The sequence below is a fragment of the Macrotis lagotis genome, chromosome X (assembly GCF_037893015.1).
Source record: "Macrotis lagotis isolate mMagLag1 chromosome X, bilby.v1.9.chrom.fasta, whole genome shotgun sequence".
Classification (NCBI taxonomy): Eukaryota; Metazoa; Chordata; class Mammalia; order Peramelemorphia; family Peramelidae; genus Macrotis; species Macrotis lagotis.
In genome coordinates this window covers 466,011,678-466,033,188 of record NC_133666.1, presented here as the reverse complement: position 1 = coordinate 466,033,188, position 21,511 = coordinate 466,011,678, and the positions used below count along the sequence as shown (strand labels likewise).

The 21,511-nt window shown below is 32.7% G+C and overlaps 1 protein-coding gene across 1 annotated transcript in view; it reads right to left on the bottom strand.

The window, feature by feature from the left end:
* The window catches only part of PTPRM (protein tyrosine phosphatase receptor type M), a 1,090,562-nt gene that overhangs the window by 371,685 nt on the left and 697,366 nt on the right, over positions 1-21,511 (bottom strand). The window contains exons 12-13 of the mRNA XM_074202077.1: positions 6,674-6,947; positions 3,771-3,807 (exon numbers count right to left, since the gene is read on the bottom strand). Of these exons, the coding sequence (XP_074058178.1) occupies positions 3,771-3,807; positions 6,674-6,947 (311 nt within the window). The remainder of the gene's footprint in view (positions 1-3,770; positions 3,808-6,673; positions 6,948-21,511) is intronic.

Below are 21,511 nucleotides of genomic sequence, written 5' to 3'. Positions count from 1 at the left end.
CGAATATATATGTATGTATGTACAAATTAAATCTAAATTTTATAAAATAAATACAAGGCATTTAGGGGGATCTGGTCAGTTTCTGTGAGGCACAGTTCTTATGAAATTTGTAGAAAATGAGGGATTCTGTGAGGTGAATGTGAGGAGACAGGGCATTCCAGACATGTGGGGCAGCCAATCTAAAGTCATGGAGGTGGTGATAGAACCCAGAAAACTGATTTGACTGGATCTCAAGAGTGTTTAATGATTATAAGAAAGTTCATTTGGGGCCAGGTTGCAAAGGGTTTTAAAGGCCAATGAGAGGAAGTTATATTTGATGCTAGATGCAATAAAAAGTGACTGGAACTGATTGAGGAGTGGAGTGATAGGTTCAGATATGTACTTAAGAAAAATCTCTTTGAGAGCTGGGTGGAGAATGTACTGGAGTAGGGAAAGATCTGAGTAAGGAATAATAATTAGTTGGCTATTGCAATAGACCAGGGAGAGGGGATGAAAGGATAAGCTGGGATGGTGGCTGTGTGAATAGGGAGAAGGACTGAGCTATGAGATGCTGTGGAGAGGAAGAGAGGAGCTAAGATTTAGCATATGGTAGCTGAAAAAAGAGTGAGAAGAAGAACATAAATCAAAGTTACAAACTTGAATTCAAGTAAAGGTAGTAAATTCTGTGAGTGAAGTCTTGTAGGGAGATGGGTTTTGGGGGAGAGGGGAAATCAAGAAATTTAAAGTTTGAAATGTCTTGGGGACATCCACAAGTTTGAAATGTCTGAAAGGCAAATGGAGTTTCAAGGTCTAGAGATCAGAACAATGACTAGGGCTGGGTCAATAGATATGTGAATTATCTGAACAGAAGACTGGGCTATTGTTAAACTCATGGGAGCTGTGTAGAGCTATAAGTGAAAAAGTTCCTGTAAGAAACTTTGAAGGTACATACAAAGTCATGGACATTCTAGCTAAGTGATACAACTTCACTAATTTTCTTACCCATGTAAATTGTGAATTTAAGAATTTAAGAGCCTTTTTTTGCCTGTTTTATCATTTGATCCCCAGCATTAAGTACTGTGCTATGTACATAGCAGTGTTTAATAAATGCTTATAGAGTTGAATGACATTCTTAGAACTTAAGAAATAGAAGACTCAATAATCACCCTGCCTGTCGTCAAAGAGCATATTCACACCTGCAGAATAGGAAGTTACATTTTTGTATACTTATTAAAAGGAGAAACATTTGTACGGAGATCTATAGTAAAACATGATAGGTTTTTTGTGTCTAATTTTTATAATGTTTAATATGTGATGTGATTAATATCACAACAATCCATGTGCATATGATTAAAATATTCAAAACATTAAAGGCAAAAATAGCATGAAAATATATTTCAGAGATATATCCCTTTCCTTGAAATTACAAATTGAGCTCTTTGTGAAAACAAAGCCACCTCCAGACAATCTCTGTAAAGATACTTGACAACAGTTATTTCAGAACATTGAAATCTTTGGAAAGACAATGCATGTCTTGGGAAGGTGGTTTTGTGAGCTGAAAATTTAATTAAAAGCCAGCATGGGGAAGCAAAAACAATTGAAGTGATTTTGTCCAGAGTTATGATTCAGTGTAGAAATATATTTTCAGTACTAACGGAGTTTAGAAGGACCCGAAAGTCTTTATACCTTTTTATTCTTGGCCCTTTTTCTTTTGGAGTAACTAACAAGTAGTAAGATGAATTTAAGTAAAAACCAGGAAAGACTTTCATGATTCTAGGAGTTGTGAAAGATTATAGTGCAAAAGAAGTCTACTTCATCTCCTTATCTGAGGATTTTAAAGAGCATGCTAATTTTGTTTGGAGATAAGACCTTCCTCTATGGGTTTCTGGCTCTATGGGTTCATGTAAGATAATTGACAAATAACTCGATGGAATGATCACTCTAATTTTTACTTTTATTTTAAAAAATAGAGGCCAACAGGAACTGTCTGTTACTATGTAAAGGTTCACAAATCACTTAAAAATGTGAACGGGAATTAGCTAATCAATGAGGTCAACAGTTTATCTAACCATCCCTTAGTGATGTGTAAAACAAACCACAATATTGATTAAACCTAGATGATGGGGGAACAACACTATCGAAATCTATTGTACAAATAGCAAAGCTGTCGGATTTTCCTCCTTGCTAATGTTACTTATGCTGCTAGGTTATTCTTGTAATGAAAACTATAACAGAAATTTCATTATTGCCATAGTAAATATGACAGGGAATTAACTTTGATAAGTAGGATATAGAAATACCATAATTAGGTAGGCAAAAAGTAGTACATTTAGAACAGAAAGAACTTTGGAATGGAAGTCCAAGCTATCTGGGTTCAGTTCCTTATTCTGATCATTACTAGCTGTGTGACCTTGGATAATGTCTCAGTGAATCAGTTTCCCCATCTTGAAAATAGGAATGATAATAATACCAGTGCCACCTGACTAGGATTGCTGCAAGAATCAAATGTGAAAGTAGAAATATGAGATTTGGGGGAAAAAAAGAAAAGATATTCAAATGTAAGGTGGCTTATTATTCTATTTGGCACTTTAGGAGATACTTTCATTCTTTTAGACAAGGTGATGTAGAGAGTAATAAAGGAAATATTTGTAAATTCCTGTTTCATAGCAGAGATAAGTCAGAGGGTCTAAAAGGGTCAGCACATCAGCCAAGGATCTCCATTAAATACAGAGAATAGTGTATACAGCCTATAGGGTGACAGTTGACATAAAAGCTGATTTCATATTAAGAAAAAAGAATTAAAAATAAAATTTAAAAACCAATCAGTTATACTAGAAAGAAAAGTAAAAAACCATACACCATTATAGCCAATTATTTTCATCAAGGCATTCAATAAAGGTTTTAGAAGTATGCTATGCATTTATAAAAAATATTCTTAAGGATCCCAGTATTTTCACTGTATTGAATTATATGTTAATATGTAGCCACTTATTTGACATATAAAACAAAAACTCATTTTTATGTTTGAATGACCAATTGAGTTAATTCTAGTACAGCCCTTTATCAACACTTTATAGAATTTAAGGGAGTGGTGTTACAGAGACATGCCCTAAATAGTCCTAAGCTTACTTTGGCAACAATATTATTTTAGCTGTTATCCTAGATTTGAACTAAGATCCAGTACATGTAATTTATTTCTTCTACTCTATACTCTAATGCCCTGGAATTCCTGCATCTTCAGGAATACTGAATTTTACCAATGTAAACATTTATTTTATTGTCTGTTAACAATAATTATAATTGGATAATTGCCCATAAATATTACATAATTTTTGCTACCTTGCATATGAGCAGCCATCAGGAATACCCTTATGATTCTACTTAAGTAATAATCATAAAAGAAATAAGTAAAGTGAGATATATAACAACCTCACAAGGTAAGCTTTAAAACAATCATCAGATAAGAAAGTACATTCACTACCTTCCCTTCTTTGCGGAGGTGAGAGCCTATGGGTGTAGAACATTGTTCATATTGTCAGAATAAGCTAATGTGTAGAGGGATTTTTTGGTTTGTTTTTGCTGAACTGTTCTTTCACCTTTTTCTTTCTGATTTTGTGATACAAGAGATGGCTGGCTGGGAAAGGGAAGTTATTCAGAAATGAAAGTGATATAAAAATGAAATATTGGTAATTTTTTAAACCAAGTTAAATAACACAACATCTGGTGGTTTAAAAATACTCAATGAAAGACTTTATATGAGACAAAAAAAGCACCTTAGAATTTCAACCTACCTTTGGTGGCCACCCTGACGCAATCAATCTTGGTTTCCTGTGACAAATAAAGAGGAAAATGGGGTCACTACTCAGAAGCTCACTAAGAAAACCATCTGCAGCTTGAGTCTAAAGCTTTTGATGAGGCAAGTCCTGCTTGTTTTTGGAGAAGCTTTAATTACTGGAAGAAAGTCTCATTCATTCAATTCCTACATGAAAATGAAATATACTAGAATATGAAACAACAAAAAATATATCTTACTTAACTCTGGCCCAAAAGATGAAAGAAAAGTAGCATATACAAAAGTGTAGCTATCTTTCTGCAGCTTTACTGACCTCTAACTATTCTTACTCCCTGTGCATACAAGGTTGGAGAACAGAATATAGCTTAGCTCAAAGAACTATATCCTACTTTTTTTTTAAAACACAATTCTGCAGTCTCACAGCATTGCCAAAGTGGAGCCATTATGGTGGCTAGAAACAATTTCCAGGCTGTTGAGAGAGGCAGGCAAATCTTATCCATCTGCTCAGGATATTTTTTTGGGGGAGGGAGGGAAAATTGAGGAAGAAATAACTAAATAAAATGGACCCAGCAAGAGGCCTGTGAAGGTTTTTATTTCAATTCCAAACCCATCTTATAGATACTATTTTCACTTTAAAAAATAATCCTAATTCAATCATAGCAAAAGAAAATCTAAGTTGCCTTAGAACCAAGGAGTTAGGATCAAATAAGTTGAACAGACAAATGTTAAAATCAAAATGAAAATGAGTTGTGTGTGTATATATGTATTTATAGTTGTTTGTATTCAGATGTAGGCTAAGCAAAATTCAGTCATTTCTTCCTTCTGTATGCATTTATCAAATTCCTACTATGAACTAGGTACAGTTATATTAACTAGGGGTAAAGAAACCATCTATTAAGCTATCTCTGCTCTTTGTGAATTTACATTCTGAAGTAGAGGGAGCTACCATCTATTCTATGAAATATGTAAACAAATGAATCTATACAATCTATATAAGGAGAAAGGGAGGATAACAACGTGGAGGTCATGGTAGTGGAAAGGTCAGGAATGGCAGCAGTTTTTAAAACACTGAGAAATCTAAGTAGAGAGAAGAAGGAAGTGAATTTTAAGGTGGTAGGGAGTGTACAGCCAAGGCACATAATGTGTGAAACATGGGAATGGGAGATAGAAAGCAGATTTAGAAGAGGAAAACAGGTGAGTTTGGATGATTTGTAGAGTTTGTGCAAAAAAAGTAATTTAACATAAGTGAAAATGAAGCTTCTTTAGCAAGGGGATGGCATGGTCTGATTTATTCTTTGTTTTGACAATTGACTGAAAAAAAAAGATTAGAGAGGTGAGAGTGTAGAAGATGAGATGCCCATTAGATGTCATTGCAACTTTTAGAACTATATGAACAAATGGAAATGATTTTTCCATCATCTGATTTCACAACAAGCCCTCCTACTAGACTATAAACATTTTGAAGACTGAGAATGTGCCCTATTATGTCATTTTCTTCCCCTGATATGAAAGAATAGACAAGAAACAGTAAGTCAATCATCAGGTATTTATTAGGCATTTACGATGAATTAGGCATACTGTGAGCTAGGCATACAAAGAAAGGCAGAAAACAAAGCATGGGCTGAAAAAATTCTTAGTTTAATGGGTCCTCACCCAACATGCAACAGAGAAGGAAATCTCAGAGGGAAGGCACTACTAGCAAGTATAAGGGGGACTGAGAAAGTTCTCATAAAGAAGGAACAACTTGAGCTTGGACAATTAGGTAGTACAGTGAACAGGACAGTGTACTTATAATAAGGAAGACTCATTTTCTTAAGTTCAAATCTGGCCTCAGACATTAACTAGTTGTGTGGCTCTGGACAAGTCACTTCATTCTCTTTGCCTCAGCTTCCTCATTTGTCAAATGAACTAGAGAAGGAAATGGCAAACCACTCCAGTATCTTTGCCAAGAAAATCCCAAAGGGGGCTTATAAAGAGTCAGACACTACTAAAAAAACAACCTAACAACAACAAAAGGACTTGAGCTTAGTATCAAATATGTACTCAAAGTAGATATCTGACTAAGATCTAAGGAATGAAACTAAAGCATGATAATGACAATATGCCTTCCCTCAAAAATTAATCTATGTTCCTTAGTTCATATTTATTTCAAAGCTACATAAACACATTACAGTTTTCTAATATTGACTTTATTACCATCCAAGCAATTTGAAAGTAGTGAATATGATAAAAATGGCATAGCTGACTATTGTCTCCTTATTGCTTCCAGGAGCAACTACAAAATGCTCTGTTTGGCATTCAAAGCCCTTCGTAAACCAATACCCTCTTAGCTTTCCCTACTCCTCCAACAGATACTCTTCCATCCAGAGATACTCATCTCTTGTCTCAAGATGATCCATCTCTTGGTTCTGGACCTTTTATCTGAAAGTTCACCTTGCTGGGAATACTCTCCCTTCTCCACAATGATTACTGACACCCCATGCTCCCCCAGGTTCCTTTAAGTCCATCCCCCAAATCATATTTTCTATAAAGCCTTCCCCATCCTCTCTTAATTCCAGTGTTTTCCCTCTCAATTATTTCCTATTTATCTTTCATGCCATATATGATATACCACATATATCATTAATGTGTACCAAATATTATATATGCTTCATATATATATATACATATACATTATCTATCCATACATACATACATACATACATATACACATACATTTATAAAAGAGTGTTTGCTATGTTTAAATTTATTTTCATACTTATCTAACCATGAACTTGTATGATCCTTGAGAACAGAAGTTGTTCTTTTGCCTCTTAATTGTATACTCGGAGCTTAGGTCAGTGACAGCAACATAGGAGGCCCTTAATAAATATTGAATGATTAGCCACATGTTACACTTACCCCATTAGCTCTACTAGCAGCTTGAAAATAAATTCTGTAGCTTTTGTGGGGGAGAAGAGGAGTGTTCCAGTAGCCATTGTATGTTCTGTTGTCACCAATTGTAAAGGGTTGAGCAGCCTGAAGGCTGTTTGCTGGAAATTCGGCAGCAAAATAGTATGGAGAGTTGAGGACTGAAGCATTCTGGAAATGAATTGGCACGGGATAGCATTTCAGTATTTCTGTTGTCTTTTTGGTTCTACGAGGGCTTTCTTCTTCAACCACTATTTGGTAAACACTGAGAAAGGAAAAGAGAAAAATCAAGGACAGTGAGTTCTCATATTCTAGATCTGCTCTACTGAGATTTTAAAAAAATAACATCTGAGTGAGGCTACCACAACTTCATTCATCACTTCATAGTATACTAGGACAATCAAGTCATAGAAAACAAAAACCAAAAAAAAAAAAAAAAAAAACCAAACAAAAAAATCTGGATAAAGCTAATTGAGTAGTGGAATCTGAAAGATTTCATCACTGAGGAAATAAGTGATAACTATTAAATCTTTTAGTGTCCATAGATTTACAACATGCTTTCCTCACAACAATCCTCTGAGATAAGTAGTATAAAGATTATTATGCTAATCATGCAGATGGAGTGAAGTCATAGAGTCCAAGCATAACATCAAGAGCATCAAAATAGTAAATGACCCTAAAGGAGACTGGCAATTTAAGTAGTGAGCACAAACAGGTTGCAGCAGCATCCCTAATGATGACAGATGACCTGAGGAGTTGTATGTAAGGCATTACCAAGGACCTTAGTTACTTTTTAAAAAACAGATTATGTTCCAAAATTTTGATGATGATTATGAGGTATCTTCTTTTTTTTCCAATTTATGAAGAACATGTTAGTCTTTAAGTGAACAAATTAAATACAAGATGTATATTCATTTACTTAAAAATGAATTTTAGATTTAGTTACCCCAAAATGTTTATTTGATTCAAATGAGGTGATAGAATAAAATTTTAATTTAAAAATAACAACAAAAATCCATTATATTATTCAAAACTATATGAAACATGGTATGTGTAACATATCACAAGCTACAATAATCAGGTATAAGATTTGACAGCGAAGTTATTAGTGAAGGTTAAGTAGTAAGTAACTTAGTGATGCATGCACCTCACAGGATTTCACACCAAAGATGAGAAAACTGCTCTTCTAACTTAAGGAGCTACATAAATGAGTTACTGTTGATGCTATTTCAGTTTCTTCTTTCTGTTGTTGGACTAAACCAGGGCTGATTTCATTGGGATAAAGAAATCCCACCAAGGAAGCTCCCTCTATCAAGGCAGATTAGTATGTATAACTTCAAGCCTTAAAGAATCATTTGGGACCCATAGAAATTAAAGGATTTGCTTTAGATGTGCAATAGATGTGTCAGGGGTAGGATCTGAACCTAGATCATTTTTACTTTGTGAGGCAGTTTTCTATCCATTATATCAAGTTAAATCATTAATAGTGTAATTAACATTGTTATATAACTATCCATTAAAAAAAATCTTCATTTTTTATCTTATATAGAAAGAAAGAAAGAAAGAAAGAAGCATTTTTACATACAGCAGAACTATGAAATGGTTCAATATAAAAATAAATGTTCATTTCATGAAAATCTATATAATAAATTCTATATGTTGTTTTCAAAGCTAACCAACTTTTCTGTGTTTTCTACTAGAATTTATTTTGTTCTCTGCTGGTACCTTTTCCCTCTCTTTCTTCCTACCCACAAACTAGAGAAGGTTACAATTAAATACAATTAAATATATTATATACATACATGCATATCTATAAACATATATATAGGCTCATATACCTATATGTAAGATCATACTATGCATATTTCCATTTGTTAGTTCTTTCTCTGGAGCTTGATATCTTTTTTTTTCATAGGTCCAAGTCTTTTCAAGTTTTCCAAAACAACAGCTCATCATTCTTATATCATAGAAGTATCCTGTCATAATTATATACCACAATTTCTTTAGCCATTCCCCAACTGAAGAGTATTTATCATTTTAGTCAATCTGATAGGTATAAGATGATATAATTTAAAGATGTTTTAATTTACAATTTTCTAATCAATAATTATTTAGAGCATTTTCTCATATGATTATATATAGTTCTGATTTCTTCATTGAAAAATTCCCTGTTGTTATTCCTCGACCATTCATCAGTTGGGGTATGACACATTCTTATAAATTTGAAAAAGGAAAATAGGGAGAAGAGTAAATAAAGAAGAAAGAAAGAAAGAAAAATAAAGGCTCCAACCTTCCAGGAGTATTATAAGGATAAAATGACACAATATAACATTCTCTGTACACCTTAAAAGTCTTATTCAAATGCCCTAGAGTAGGACAATAGTTATGATGAATAATGGACTTGGAGTCAGAAAGTCATGAAGTTAATTCCATCTCAGATACCAATTAGTTATTACACTATTGGATATTTAATCTCTACCTTAGTTTCTTCATCTGTAAAATGGATATAATAATAATATATAACCTCCTTGGGTTGTCATTTGGATAAAATGACATAAGATGATTAACACTTTGCAAACTTTAAAACATTTTTGCAAATGCTATTATTAGTATTATTATACAAATTAAACATAAAGGTCATATGAACTTCTAGGATCAAAGGATCATAGAGTTAGAGCTGAAGAAAAATTTATAGGGAATACAATTTAATTCTTTAATTTTATTGATGAGGAAACTAAGGCCCACAAAGTGACTTATCTAGGGCCAGACAGATAATAAAAGCCAGGTGACTTTTACTCCTGGATTTACCACAGAGGTGGTTACTAAAATTCAGGAGCTGGGACTAAGGTACCTCTGGATTGGGATTTATAATATTCATTTAGTAGAAGATACCTAATCCCTGAAATTCTATTTTCCCACCAAATCTACTTCCTGGGAAATTTTCTATATTATGGGAAGATATGTTTGTTAATTTATTAAAAAATTAAAAGTTGTAGAGATATATCTAAGAAAATATGAAAAAATTATTTTCGTATTTCAATCACTGGTAGAAGCACCGCTTTGTTTTTGCTTTACAAAGGTGGGAGGCTATGGTGCATTCCTTCAGTGACTATATGTACCCAAGATATAAATGTAAAGAACTGAGAACTTCTAGTGGTATCATAGCTATCCTGGGAAGGGTCCACAGATTCTCATTATTCCTATCTAGATTTATGAGCAGGAAAGGAAGGGGTAGTTATCACCTTGTAAAAAATCAGGAATGAGTGGAAGGTGGCCTTCAGCACTAGGTTTGGACACTAAATATCAGACTACGCCTTGGGGGCTGTCCAATACCTGGGCAAGATTTCAGAACTTAATTAACAATGTCCTTCCTTACCTTGCTGGCATTTTGATATTTTTATGCCATGAACATAACCATGTAACCTAAGAAAGGTCAACTTTAACAATTATCTTTGTTGCTACCATGGCTTATATTGTAAGGAAGATAAGTAGTTCAGGTAGCATCTATGGGGTTTCTTTTAAGACCTTAAAAATTAAAAATTCATTCATAACACATGAAGACAGTGTGGTAATGGATGATAATCCCTTTTCTCCTTAGGTTAAAGCTTTACTTTTTTTAAAAAAAATATCAACTTCTACTAACAATTTAATCCAGGGGATGCATGGTTGATGGAGCCCTGGAACTGATTAATAGAAAATTACTGATATTTCAATGAGACCTAAAACAGGTCTCATTATCTTTCAAAACTTGAATAAGGAATTTAAGACAGTTTCACCATTGCAGCAGTCTCAAGCTAAAATCTGATTTCCCATAGAAACTAATTCAACATAGATAACCATACAGCAAGAGAGGTACTAATCATTAAACTATTGTTTCAGTTATTATTGTTGTCCTTATTGAGCTGTTCCAGTCATTTTAAACTCTTCATAATCATATTTGGGGTTTTCTTGGCAAAGATATTGGAGTGGTTTGTCATTGTTTCTAAAGCCCATTTTTATAGATGAGGAATTAATATAAACAGGGTCAAGTGCCTTGCAGATTCAAACTCAGGAAGAAGTACTTAATCTACTTAATTCTACTGTGTCACCTAGTTGAAACCATTGTTTTTTTTTAATGACTACTATTCATAACACCCCACTGAAAAGAAATTACAAAGAAACAGATATAGAAATATTGGTAGCCAAGATGGTTCTAGAAAAATGACAGATTTATCTGAGTCTCACTATCCATACTCATTTAATATTAAAATAAGCATGTGCACATCTTATCATCTAGGGATCATATCCCCTGGATGCATGCATTCCTGTATTTTTGTGTTGAGCCAATTTATTGATGAAGACTCAAAAACATACTAAGGGATGTTTTGCCCTATTGTGTAGGCTGAGAGGAATTGTTATTGGAAGAGGTCAAAACATAGATTATGTGTGCTTATATTTTGTGAAAGCATGCTAAAAGAATAGGAGGTCAGCTGAAACAGGGTAAGTACCTCCACAATTCCAAGAACAGTCATTGAAAACACATTATAATGCCCTAATAGTATTACTTCTAGAAGGAAAGTTGGACGAAATAATTAATTTACCAGCACATCTAGTGGTCATATTTAGCAGACAATGTTTAGTGTTATATGGAAGGCTCTGAACCATATTTATATATCCAGAAGTCCCACAGAAACCTGCTATGAAAAGCCATAAGGTCTGAACTTTGTGTAGTCTAAAGAATAGGTATATTTGCTGCCATCCAATGTTTCAAGGGGCAGTTGGATTCACCGTAGCAATTCATGAGAAAAAAAAACATTCTTGGAGCATCAAAATTTAGACTACAAAAACTTAAGATCAGTATTTAAACAAAGAGCTGATGATATAATTGGGAAGATTGGAGAAAGCTGCTTATGAAGATCAAACACATGAAGCTGTCCTGGGGGGAGGGGTCCTTGAACTTTGCTGGTGACCTAATTTTAAGAGATCAAGGAAGTGATTGGAAGGTTGCCTAGAGTATTGAAAGGAATGATCTAACAATATTATGACACAGGACTTAGAGCTGGAAGACATCTTGGTGGCACAATGGATAGAACATTGGTTCCTTTGAGATGAATTCTTAGATGAAATGTGGTCTTAGATATTTACTAGCTGTGAAATCTTAAGCAAGTCACTTAAACACTTTGCCTCTCAGATTGCCTCCTCAGATCATGTCATCATAATGACATCCATCTTCTAGAATGTCAATGAGAACAAAATGAGAAAAATATTTATAAACTACTTAGCATAGTGGGTGTCACATAGTAGATGCTGTATGTATGCTAGCTATGATGAGGAGGAGGAGGAAGAGGAAGAAGAGGAGAAGAAAGAGAAGGGGAAGATTAGGAGGCCTTCATGATACCATGATAATGGAATCTCCCACTATAGTTTAACATCTAGCTACAGAAAACTCCCACATGCATTTGAATACTTTCTCAGATAAAAAAAAATATATCAGTAAATCAGTAAGCCTTTTATATACTGTGTAGCAAGCACAGCTGGAAAAGGTGCAACTCATTCATCCAGAAAAAAAGAGCACCAGAAAATCACACACAACCCCCCCAAATAAATATGTTCCTTTATATCCCCCCCTCCCAATCCAAAAAAGATAAGGAACAGATTATCCCTAGTATAACATGTAGAATGAAAATGAAAGGATTAAAATTTTAAAATTTTCTATAAACTAGCACATATTTTGAAATGTTATTTCCCAATTATATTCATTTTCAACATTCAGTTTAAATTTTTAAAAATTTTGAGTTCAAAATTTTTTCCCTCCTTTATAGACTTCTGCTCTCCTTGAGGAGGCAAGTAATTTGATATTAATTATACAAGTGAAGTCACGTGAAACACATTTCCCTATTATTCATGTAGCAAAAGAAAATAAATAGAAAAAAAGTTTTAAAAACAAAAAAAATTAAAAAGCATGTTTCAATCTGCATTCAAAGGTCATCAGTTCTTTTCTAGTGGCAGATAATATTTTTCATTGTGCGTTCTTTGGAATCACCTTGGATCATTGATCTGATCAAAGTAGCTGTCTTTCACATTTGATCATTCTTAAAATCCTGTGAATTCTATGTCAGTGTTCTCCCAATTCTATTCATTTCAGTTTGAATGAGTTCATATGTCTTTCCAGTTTTTCCTGAAATTATCATGCTCATCGTTTCTTATGGCATAATAGTATACCATCACAACCATAAACCTCATTTTATTTAGTTATACCCCAATTGATAAACAAAACCTCCATTTCCAATTCTTTGCCAAAACACAGGCATTCTATATAAAAATTGTACAAGTAAGTTCATTTTTCCTTCTTTTATCTCTTTGGGATACAGACTTAGTTGTGGTATTGTTTGGTCAAAGTTTTTATAACTCTTTGGCCATAGTTCCAAATTGTTCTCCAGGATGGTTGGATAAATTCACAACTCCAAAACAGTGCATGATGTCCCTATTTACCACATCCCCTCCAGCAGTTGTCATTTCACTTGTGAAGTATTATTTCAGAATTTAATTTGCATTTCTCAAATCAGGAGTGATTTAGAGCATTTTCCCCCATGTGATAGAGTTTTGCTTTATTTTTCTGAAAACTGGCCATTCATGTCCTTTGATCAATTTATCAACTAAAGAATGGTTATTTTTTATAAATTTGACTCAATTCCCTACATATTTGAGAAAAGAAGTCATTGTCAGAGAAACTTGCTGTAATTTTTTCCATTTCCTGTTTTTCTTCAAATTTTGGCTTCATTGATTTTGTTATTTAAAATTACATATCATAAATATTAACTATTTTACTTGCCACAGTCTCCTCTCTCTCTCTCTCTCTCTCTGTCTTATTTGATCATAAACTCTTATCTTTTTGGGGGGTTGTTTTTTTTTTTTTTTGCAAAGCAAATAGGGTTAAGTGGTTTGCCCAAGGCCACACAGCTAGGTAATTATTAAGTGTCTGAGATGGGATTTGAACCCAGGTACTCCTGACTCCAGGGCCGGTACTTTATCCACTGCGCCACATAGCTGCCCCCTTAAACTCTTATCTTATTCATAGATTCGATTGAAACATTTTTCAATAGTCCACTAATGATTTCACTGTCTAAATAAATTTATCCACTTTGATCTCAACTTGATATATGATGCTAATATTTTAAAAAATATTTTGTTTTTCCAACAACATAAAACAATAGTCTTCACCAATAATTTTTGCAAGATTTTAAGTTTTACATTTTTCTCCCTCCCTTCCTTCCCTCTCCCCTCCCCCTGACAGAGAGCAATAGACCCTACTTATATAATTATGCTAAATATAGATTCATGTTAATATTGTTGTTAAAGAAGAATGAAATCCAAATGAAAGGAAAAAAATTAGAGAGAAAAATAAATGACATAGAACATAAGACAAGTTTTATAAATTCAAGATAGTTAGCTTTGGGCTGCATTTAAATTCCACAGTTCCTTACTTTAGATATAGATAATATTGTCCATCACAAGTCTTTTAGAATTGTCTTTGCTTATTGTACTGCTGAAATGAATAAATTCATTATAGTTAAGCATCATGCATTGTTGTTGGTATGTATAATGTTCTCCTGCTTCTGCTCATTTAATTCAGCATCAGTTCATGTAAGTCCTTGCAGGCTTCTCTGAAATTCCATTCTCATGATTTTTTTATAAAACCATAATATTCCATCACATTTATATGATATATGATATTATAATATTAATCGTGTTTAATTTCCAACAAACTGTTTTCAAGTTTTCTTAAGTTTTGCAAATGAGATCTTGCTCTAAAAGTTAGGGGCAATATTTGGAATGATCAAACATCAGGTTACTATGGTTATTTACTGCGATGTATTTTTGTACCTGAATTAACACACTTATCAATCACTCTATTTTTTAGCAAGCACCAGACTGTTTTGATGATTACCACTGTGTAACATAGTTTGAAATCTGGTACTAATTGGTTGCTTTCCTTCACAATTTTTTTTCAAGGATTCATTTGATAATCTTGATCTTTTGTTCTTTCAAATAAATTTATCATTAATTTTTTTCTAGCTCTATAAAATATTTTTTAGTTTGAGTCATATTGTCACTGAATAGGTAGAATTGTTATTTTTGTTATATTGACATAGTCTACCCATGAACAATGAATATGCTTCTAATTGTTTAGCTTTGTCTTTATTTGTGTGAAAAAGGATTTTCTAATTGCCCCTGGGCTTATCTTGTGTTTGCACATAGACTCTTAAGTATTTTATCTTGTCTGCAGTTATTTTAAATGGAATTTCTCTATCTTTGGTAATATATATATATATATATATATATATATATATATTTATATATGTGTGTGTGTGTGTGTATATAAATGCTGATGATTTATGTGTTTATCTTATATCTTGCAACTTTACTGAAGTAGTTTATTGTTGCAACTAGTTTTTAGTTCATTTGCTAAGTATGCCTTCATATCATTTGCAAAAAAAGGGATAGTTTTACTTTTCAATGTCTATTTTTATTCTTTCAATTTCTTTTTCTTCTGTTAATTGCCATAAGTAGCATTTCTAGTACAATATTGGACATCCTTATTCACCCCTGATCTTATTGGAAAGGCTTCTAACTTATTCACATTACTGATAATGCTTCTGATGGCTTTAGAAAGATACTAATTATCAATTTGAGAAAGGTTTCATTGTTTCTTAGTGTTTTCTAAATAGGAATGAATGATATATTATGTCATAAACTTTTTCTGTATCTGTTGACAAAAATCTTGTGCCTTTCTTTTTTTGTTATTAATATGGATAATTATGCCAATATTTCATAATACTAAACTATCCCTGCATTCCTGGAATAAATTCTGCTTGCATAAGCAGAACACTATAAGCATACTCACACACTATCACTTTGTGATAGACTGCTGTAATCTCCTTACTAGTATTTTAAGGTTTTTGCATTGATATTTTTTAAGGAACTTTACTTATAGTTTTCTTTTCTATTTTCATCTCCCTGGTTTAGGATCAACCATAATTGTTGCCATTCATTTTCAGAGAAGAACCATGGAGTCTGAATGTAGCTCAAAGCTATTTTTGCTTTTTAAAAATTGTTTTTTCTCTTTTGTTCTGATTCTTCTTCTTTCATAATATGTCTAACATGGGAGGGTATTCAACATGATTGTACAGGTATAAACTATATCCAACTACATAATGTCATAGAAAGTGGGGAGGGAAGGGAGGGAAGCAGACTAATAGGGGACTCCAACTACCTTTACATGTAATTGAAACAATAAAATTAAAATAAAAAACTCTTATTTGTATTATAAAGGGAATTTGGTAGAACTCCTTTTTTGAAACTTTTTTTTCAGATAGTTTATTTAGTATTGGAATTAATCACTCCTTAAATCTTTGGTAGAATTCACTTGTAAATCCATCTTGTTCTGGAGATTTTTTTAAAAGAGTATTCATTTAAATTTTGTTCACTTTCTTTTTCTAAGATAGGGTTATTTAAATATTCTGTTTTCTCTTATGTTAACCTGTGCAGTATATATTTTTGTAAATATTTATCATCTCACCTAGATTGACAGTGTTACTAGTGGGGAAGAATAATCCCTAAAGATTGCTTTAATTATATCATTATTAGGTGCTTTCTCCCTTTTAATTTTCTCTTCTAATAATGTGGTATTCTTTTTTTTTAAACCAAAATAACCAATGATTTATTTATTTTAATGAGTTTTCCCTCTTAAAATTAGCTCCTGGTTTTATTTATTAGTTCAATTTTGTTTTGTTTTTTTCAATTTTATTTATCTCTCCTTTGAGTTTCAGGATTTCCATTTTAGCATTTAATTGGGGATTTTTAATTCATTCCTTTTCTGTGTTTTTCTTAACTTTCATGGCCAATTCATTGATCTATTCTTTCTCTGTTTTATTGAATTATGCATATAGAGATATAAATTTTCCCCTAAGTATTCCTTTGGTTTCCTCTCACAAATTTTTATATTTGCTGTTATTCCTCTTAATGAGATTGCTGATGGTTTCTGTGATTTGTTCTTTGATTCACTCATTCTTTAGGATTATTTAGTTTTCAATTAATTTTTAAAATAATGTTTCCATTGCTCTTCTGTGAATGTAATTGTTATTGCATTATTGTCTGAAAGGCTATATTCAATATTTCTGCTTCTCTGAATTTTGATGTGAGGTTTTAATGCAATAATGACATAATTCATGTTTGTGAAGATGTTATTTACAGTTAAGAAAAAAAGCATTCTCATTTTCTATTCCCATTTAGCTTTCTCTAATAGCCCATTATATCTAACTTTTCTAAGAGTCTATTCATCTTCTTAAGTTATTTTTTTATTTATTTAAGGCTAGATTTATCTAGCTCTGAGAAGAAAAATTGAGGCAACTCACTACTATAGTTTTATTGTCTATTTTCTCCAGTAAGTCATTTAACTTTTCCTTTAAGAATCTGGATTTTATGCCATTTGGTACATATATATGTTTGATTTTGATAATACTCCATTCTCTATGGTACCTTTTAGCAAGTTTTAATAGGAGTAGTTTCCCTTTTTCTTTTAATTTATTTAATTTAATACAATTTAAATATTTAATTATTTAATATAATTTATTTAATATATTAATTTAACTCATATTATACAAATTATTATATATCATATAAATTAATGTAATATAATTTACTTATTTAATTTAATTACTTTAATTTTAATCTTTTGCTTTTGTTTGATTTAAAATCATGACTATTGTCTTTCTCTTTTATATTTCAGCTGAAGCATGATAAATTCTGTTCCCAGCCCTTTATTTCAACTCTATGTATTTTGTTTCTAGTGTGTTTCTTGTAAGCAATATATTATTGGAATCTGAATTCTAATCCATTCTGCTATCTGCTTCCATTTTATAGGTGAATTCATCCCATTCACATTCAGTTATCACAAACTGTCCATTTCTTCTGTTCTATTCTTTTCTCTCTTTTTTGATTGACCCTTCTCAAGAATCTATTTTGCTTCTGATCTCTGCCTCTCTTAAACTACCTTTCTGCTTTCCAACCCCTGCCTTCTGCATTTTTTAATTCCCTTCCCCTTTTATTTACTACTTGAGTAAGAAATATTTCTTTTCCCGAATATGTATGTGTGTATGAGTGTACACACACACACGTATATATAGAGATAATTATAGAGAGAGATAATTATATATAGAGAGAGATAATTATATATATATATATATATATATATATATATATATATATATACACACACATATATTTCCTATCAGACTCACACATATATTTTCTATCAGAACCAAATTAGATTAAGTGAGGATCAGGTGTTGCCTATGCCCCCAACATACTATGTCCCCCTTTGCTATAAAACACTACCATGCATACCTCTTTTATAAGATATAACTTTTTCCCATTCTTCCTCTCCCTTCCCTATTCTCGGAGAATATTCCTTTCTCACTCATCATTTCTTACATCATCCCAACATAACTTATTCATTCTTGTACCCTCTTTCTATGTACTATCCTTCTCATTTCCCTAATAATGATAGACTTCTTAGAAGTTTCGTGCATCATCTTGTTAGATAAAAATATAAACAGTTTAATCTTGAGTCCCTTGTAATTTCTCTTTCCCATTTGCCTTTTTATGCTTCCCTTGATTCTTGTATTTGAAAGTCAAATTTTCTAATCAGCTCTTGTCTTTTAAACAGGAATGCTTAAAAGTCTTCTATGGCACAAAATATTCATTTTTTTCCTTTAAAGGATTATACTCAGTTTTGCTGGGTAAATTTTTCTTAGTTGTAATCCCACTTCTGCCTTACAGAATATTATTCCATTCTCTCTGATCTTTTAATTTGGTAGCTGCTAAATCTTGTGTAATTTTGACTGTGGCTCCATGGGACTTAAATGTTTGTAGTGTTTTTTTTTCAGTCATCTTGAAGTATTTTCTCTTTGCCCTGAGAGCCATGGAATTTGGCTATACTTCTTTCAGGTGGTATTTTGTGCATCCTTTTACTTTTTATTTTATCCTCTGTTCTAAGATATTAAGGCAGTTTTCCTTGACAATTTCTTGAAATACATATACATATATGTATATATATTTATATATACGTATATATTTAAATTTTTTCTTTGATCATGTCCTTCAGGTAGTTCAATAATGCTTAAAATATTTCTCCTTGATTTATTTCCAGATCACCTGTATTTCCAATTAAATATTTTTATTCTATTTTCCCCTTCTTTTAACTTTGTTTCATTCTTTCTTGATAACTCATGGAGTCATCAGTTTCTACTTGACCAATTCTAATCTTTAAGGAATCATTTTTATCAGTGAGTTTTTTGTTCTTTTTCTATTTGCATTTGAGGTGGCTATTTTTTCATAATTTTGTGCCTCTTTTATTTAGCTGTTAATTATCTTTTCATAATTTTCCTCCTTTGCTCTTATTTTTCCTAATTTTTTTCTTCTACCACTCATATGACTTTGAAAATAATTTTTAGCTCTTCTAGGATTCTTGTTTTATTTTGTGTCCAAATCATATTTATTTCCTCTATTGAGGCTTTCCTTTATAGCTATTTTGAATTCATTGTTTGTGTCTTCATCTTCCCTGCCATCATAATAGCTTTTTATAATCAGATTCTTTTTTTAAAATTTGCTAATTTTCTACTTTTATATTTCTTGATTGTGAACCTTATGTTAAAGTTTGGTTCTGCTTCCTGTGTACGACAGGGGCACTGTCTCAAACTTTAAGCTTTTTCACACTTCTGCATTCAGAACTAGTCTGGGGGTTTGTAAGATCTCAGTGCTTCCAAGGTGGTATGATCTAGGGAATGGTGTAGTCACTGCTCTCCTAGTCTGAGCAGTAGTCCTTCCTCAATAAGGGCCTTTGATCTTTTGGACCAAAAGTGATACTGCTTCTCAAGAACCCTGCTTCCTTGGGACTAGAAGTAATACTATTCTTTAGCTTCCCTGATCCCTTGTAGCTAAAGTGATTTTGCTCCTCTTGTATTATATACATACAATTATATGTATACCTGTACATGATTTACCAAACATTGTGACTTGTCCAGAGTCACATAGCTAGTAAGTGTCTGGGGCTGTAATCAAACTCAGGTCTTCTTCACTCCAAGCTTTTATCTGTTTTATCCAGAGAATTATCTAGATATAGATAGTCCTGAATCCAGTGCTAGCACAGGGGATCCCTATAAGCTGTTTCTGATCAGTTATCAGGTCCCCTTATTGTCACTGACTTGAGAGCTCCAGAAGCAGTTATTTCTGTAATCACCCTCTAGTTCTCCACTAGTGTTTCATCCACAGGGACTCTGGGACAGTCTCCATCCTTGTATCACAGATAGCTCTTTCTTATCTCCTACATTGCCTTGGTCTGGAAGAAAGTCTCATTCTGATCTTTTGGAAGAAAAAGTCTCACTCTGATATTTTGTTTGTTTTACCATTCCAGAATTAAATTTGAGGAGTTACTTTAAAATATTTTTGGAGGGAAAAGTTGGGAGAGCTCAGTTCAATACTTAAGCAATTAATTTGAGCAATTAACTGACAACTGCTATTGATAAAGGCATTCTAAACTGTTTAAAAGGGTCTGACTAGATCATCAACCTATTCACTGCCCTAAGCAATATTAACAGCCCCAAACTTGGCTTTATTAGGATTAGAAAGTAGAATGAAAAAAGAAGATACTGGCTCATTAATAAGAACTTGAAAATCTCAAACTTTCTAATGTCTGGAATATACAACTCCCTACATGAATAATCTTGTACTACCTGGTGTGATGTTAGAGCATTCTACCTATAGCTGAAATTGGGACAGGTGATACTTATATTTTCCTTGAAAAAGATGTGTATTCAAAGGATATGAATAGTTGGTTTTCAAATAAAGAAATTAATGCTGTATATAATTATATGAAAAATACTCTAAATCATTATTGACTAGAGAAATGCAAATTAAAAACCTCTGAGGTATCACCTCACACTTGGCTAAGATGACAAAAAGAGAAACTGATCAATTTTGGAGAGGTTGAGGGAGGATTTGGACATTGATGCTTTGCTGGAGGAGTTGTCAAATGATCCAATCATTTTGGAGAACAATATGGAACTTTTCCCAAAGAATAATAAAATTGTTCCCACCCTTTGACCCAGCAATTCCAATTCTAGGTCTATACCTAGAAGAAATCATAAAAAATGAGAAAAGTCTCACATGTTCCTAAATATTCATAGAAGCTCTTTTTGAAGTGGCAAAGAATTATAAACTGAGAGAATACCCATCAACTGGGGAATGATTAAACAAGTTATGGTACATAAACATTATGAAATAATATTGTTCTATAAGAAACCATAAATGGTAGGACTCTAGAGAAGTATGGAATGAATGACAGGATCTGATGCTGAGCAAAGGGAGCAGAACCAAAAGAACAATGTATACTAGCAACAATATTGTGAGATGATCAACCTTAATGGAAGCAGCTCCTCTCAGCAGTTCAAAAAGCTAGGGCAACCCTATTAGACCAGCTATGGGCAATACTATTCCCTATCCAGAGGAAGAAAAACAAAAGTAAACTAAAAAAACTTCAGAATCTGATGAACACTACTTTCATTTTTTAAGAAAATATCTCTAGCGGCAGCTAGGTGGTGCAGTGGGTAGAGCACCAGTCCTGGAGTCAGGAGTACCTGAGTTCAAATATAGCCTCAGATACTTACTAATTACCTAGCTGTGTGGCCTTGGGCAAGCCACTTAACCCTATTTGCCTTGCAAAAACCTAAAAAATAGTATATCTTCTGTGTTTCTTTCCTTTAATCCTAATTCCTCATCCCCAAAATGGCT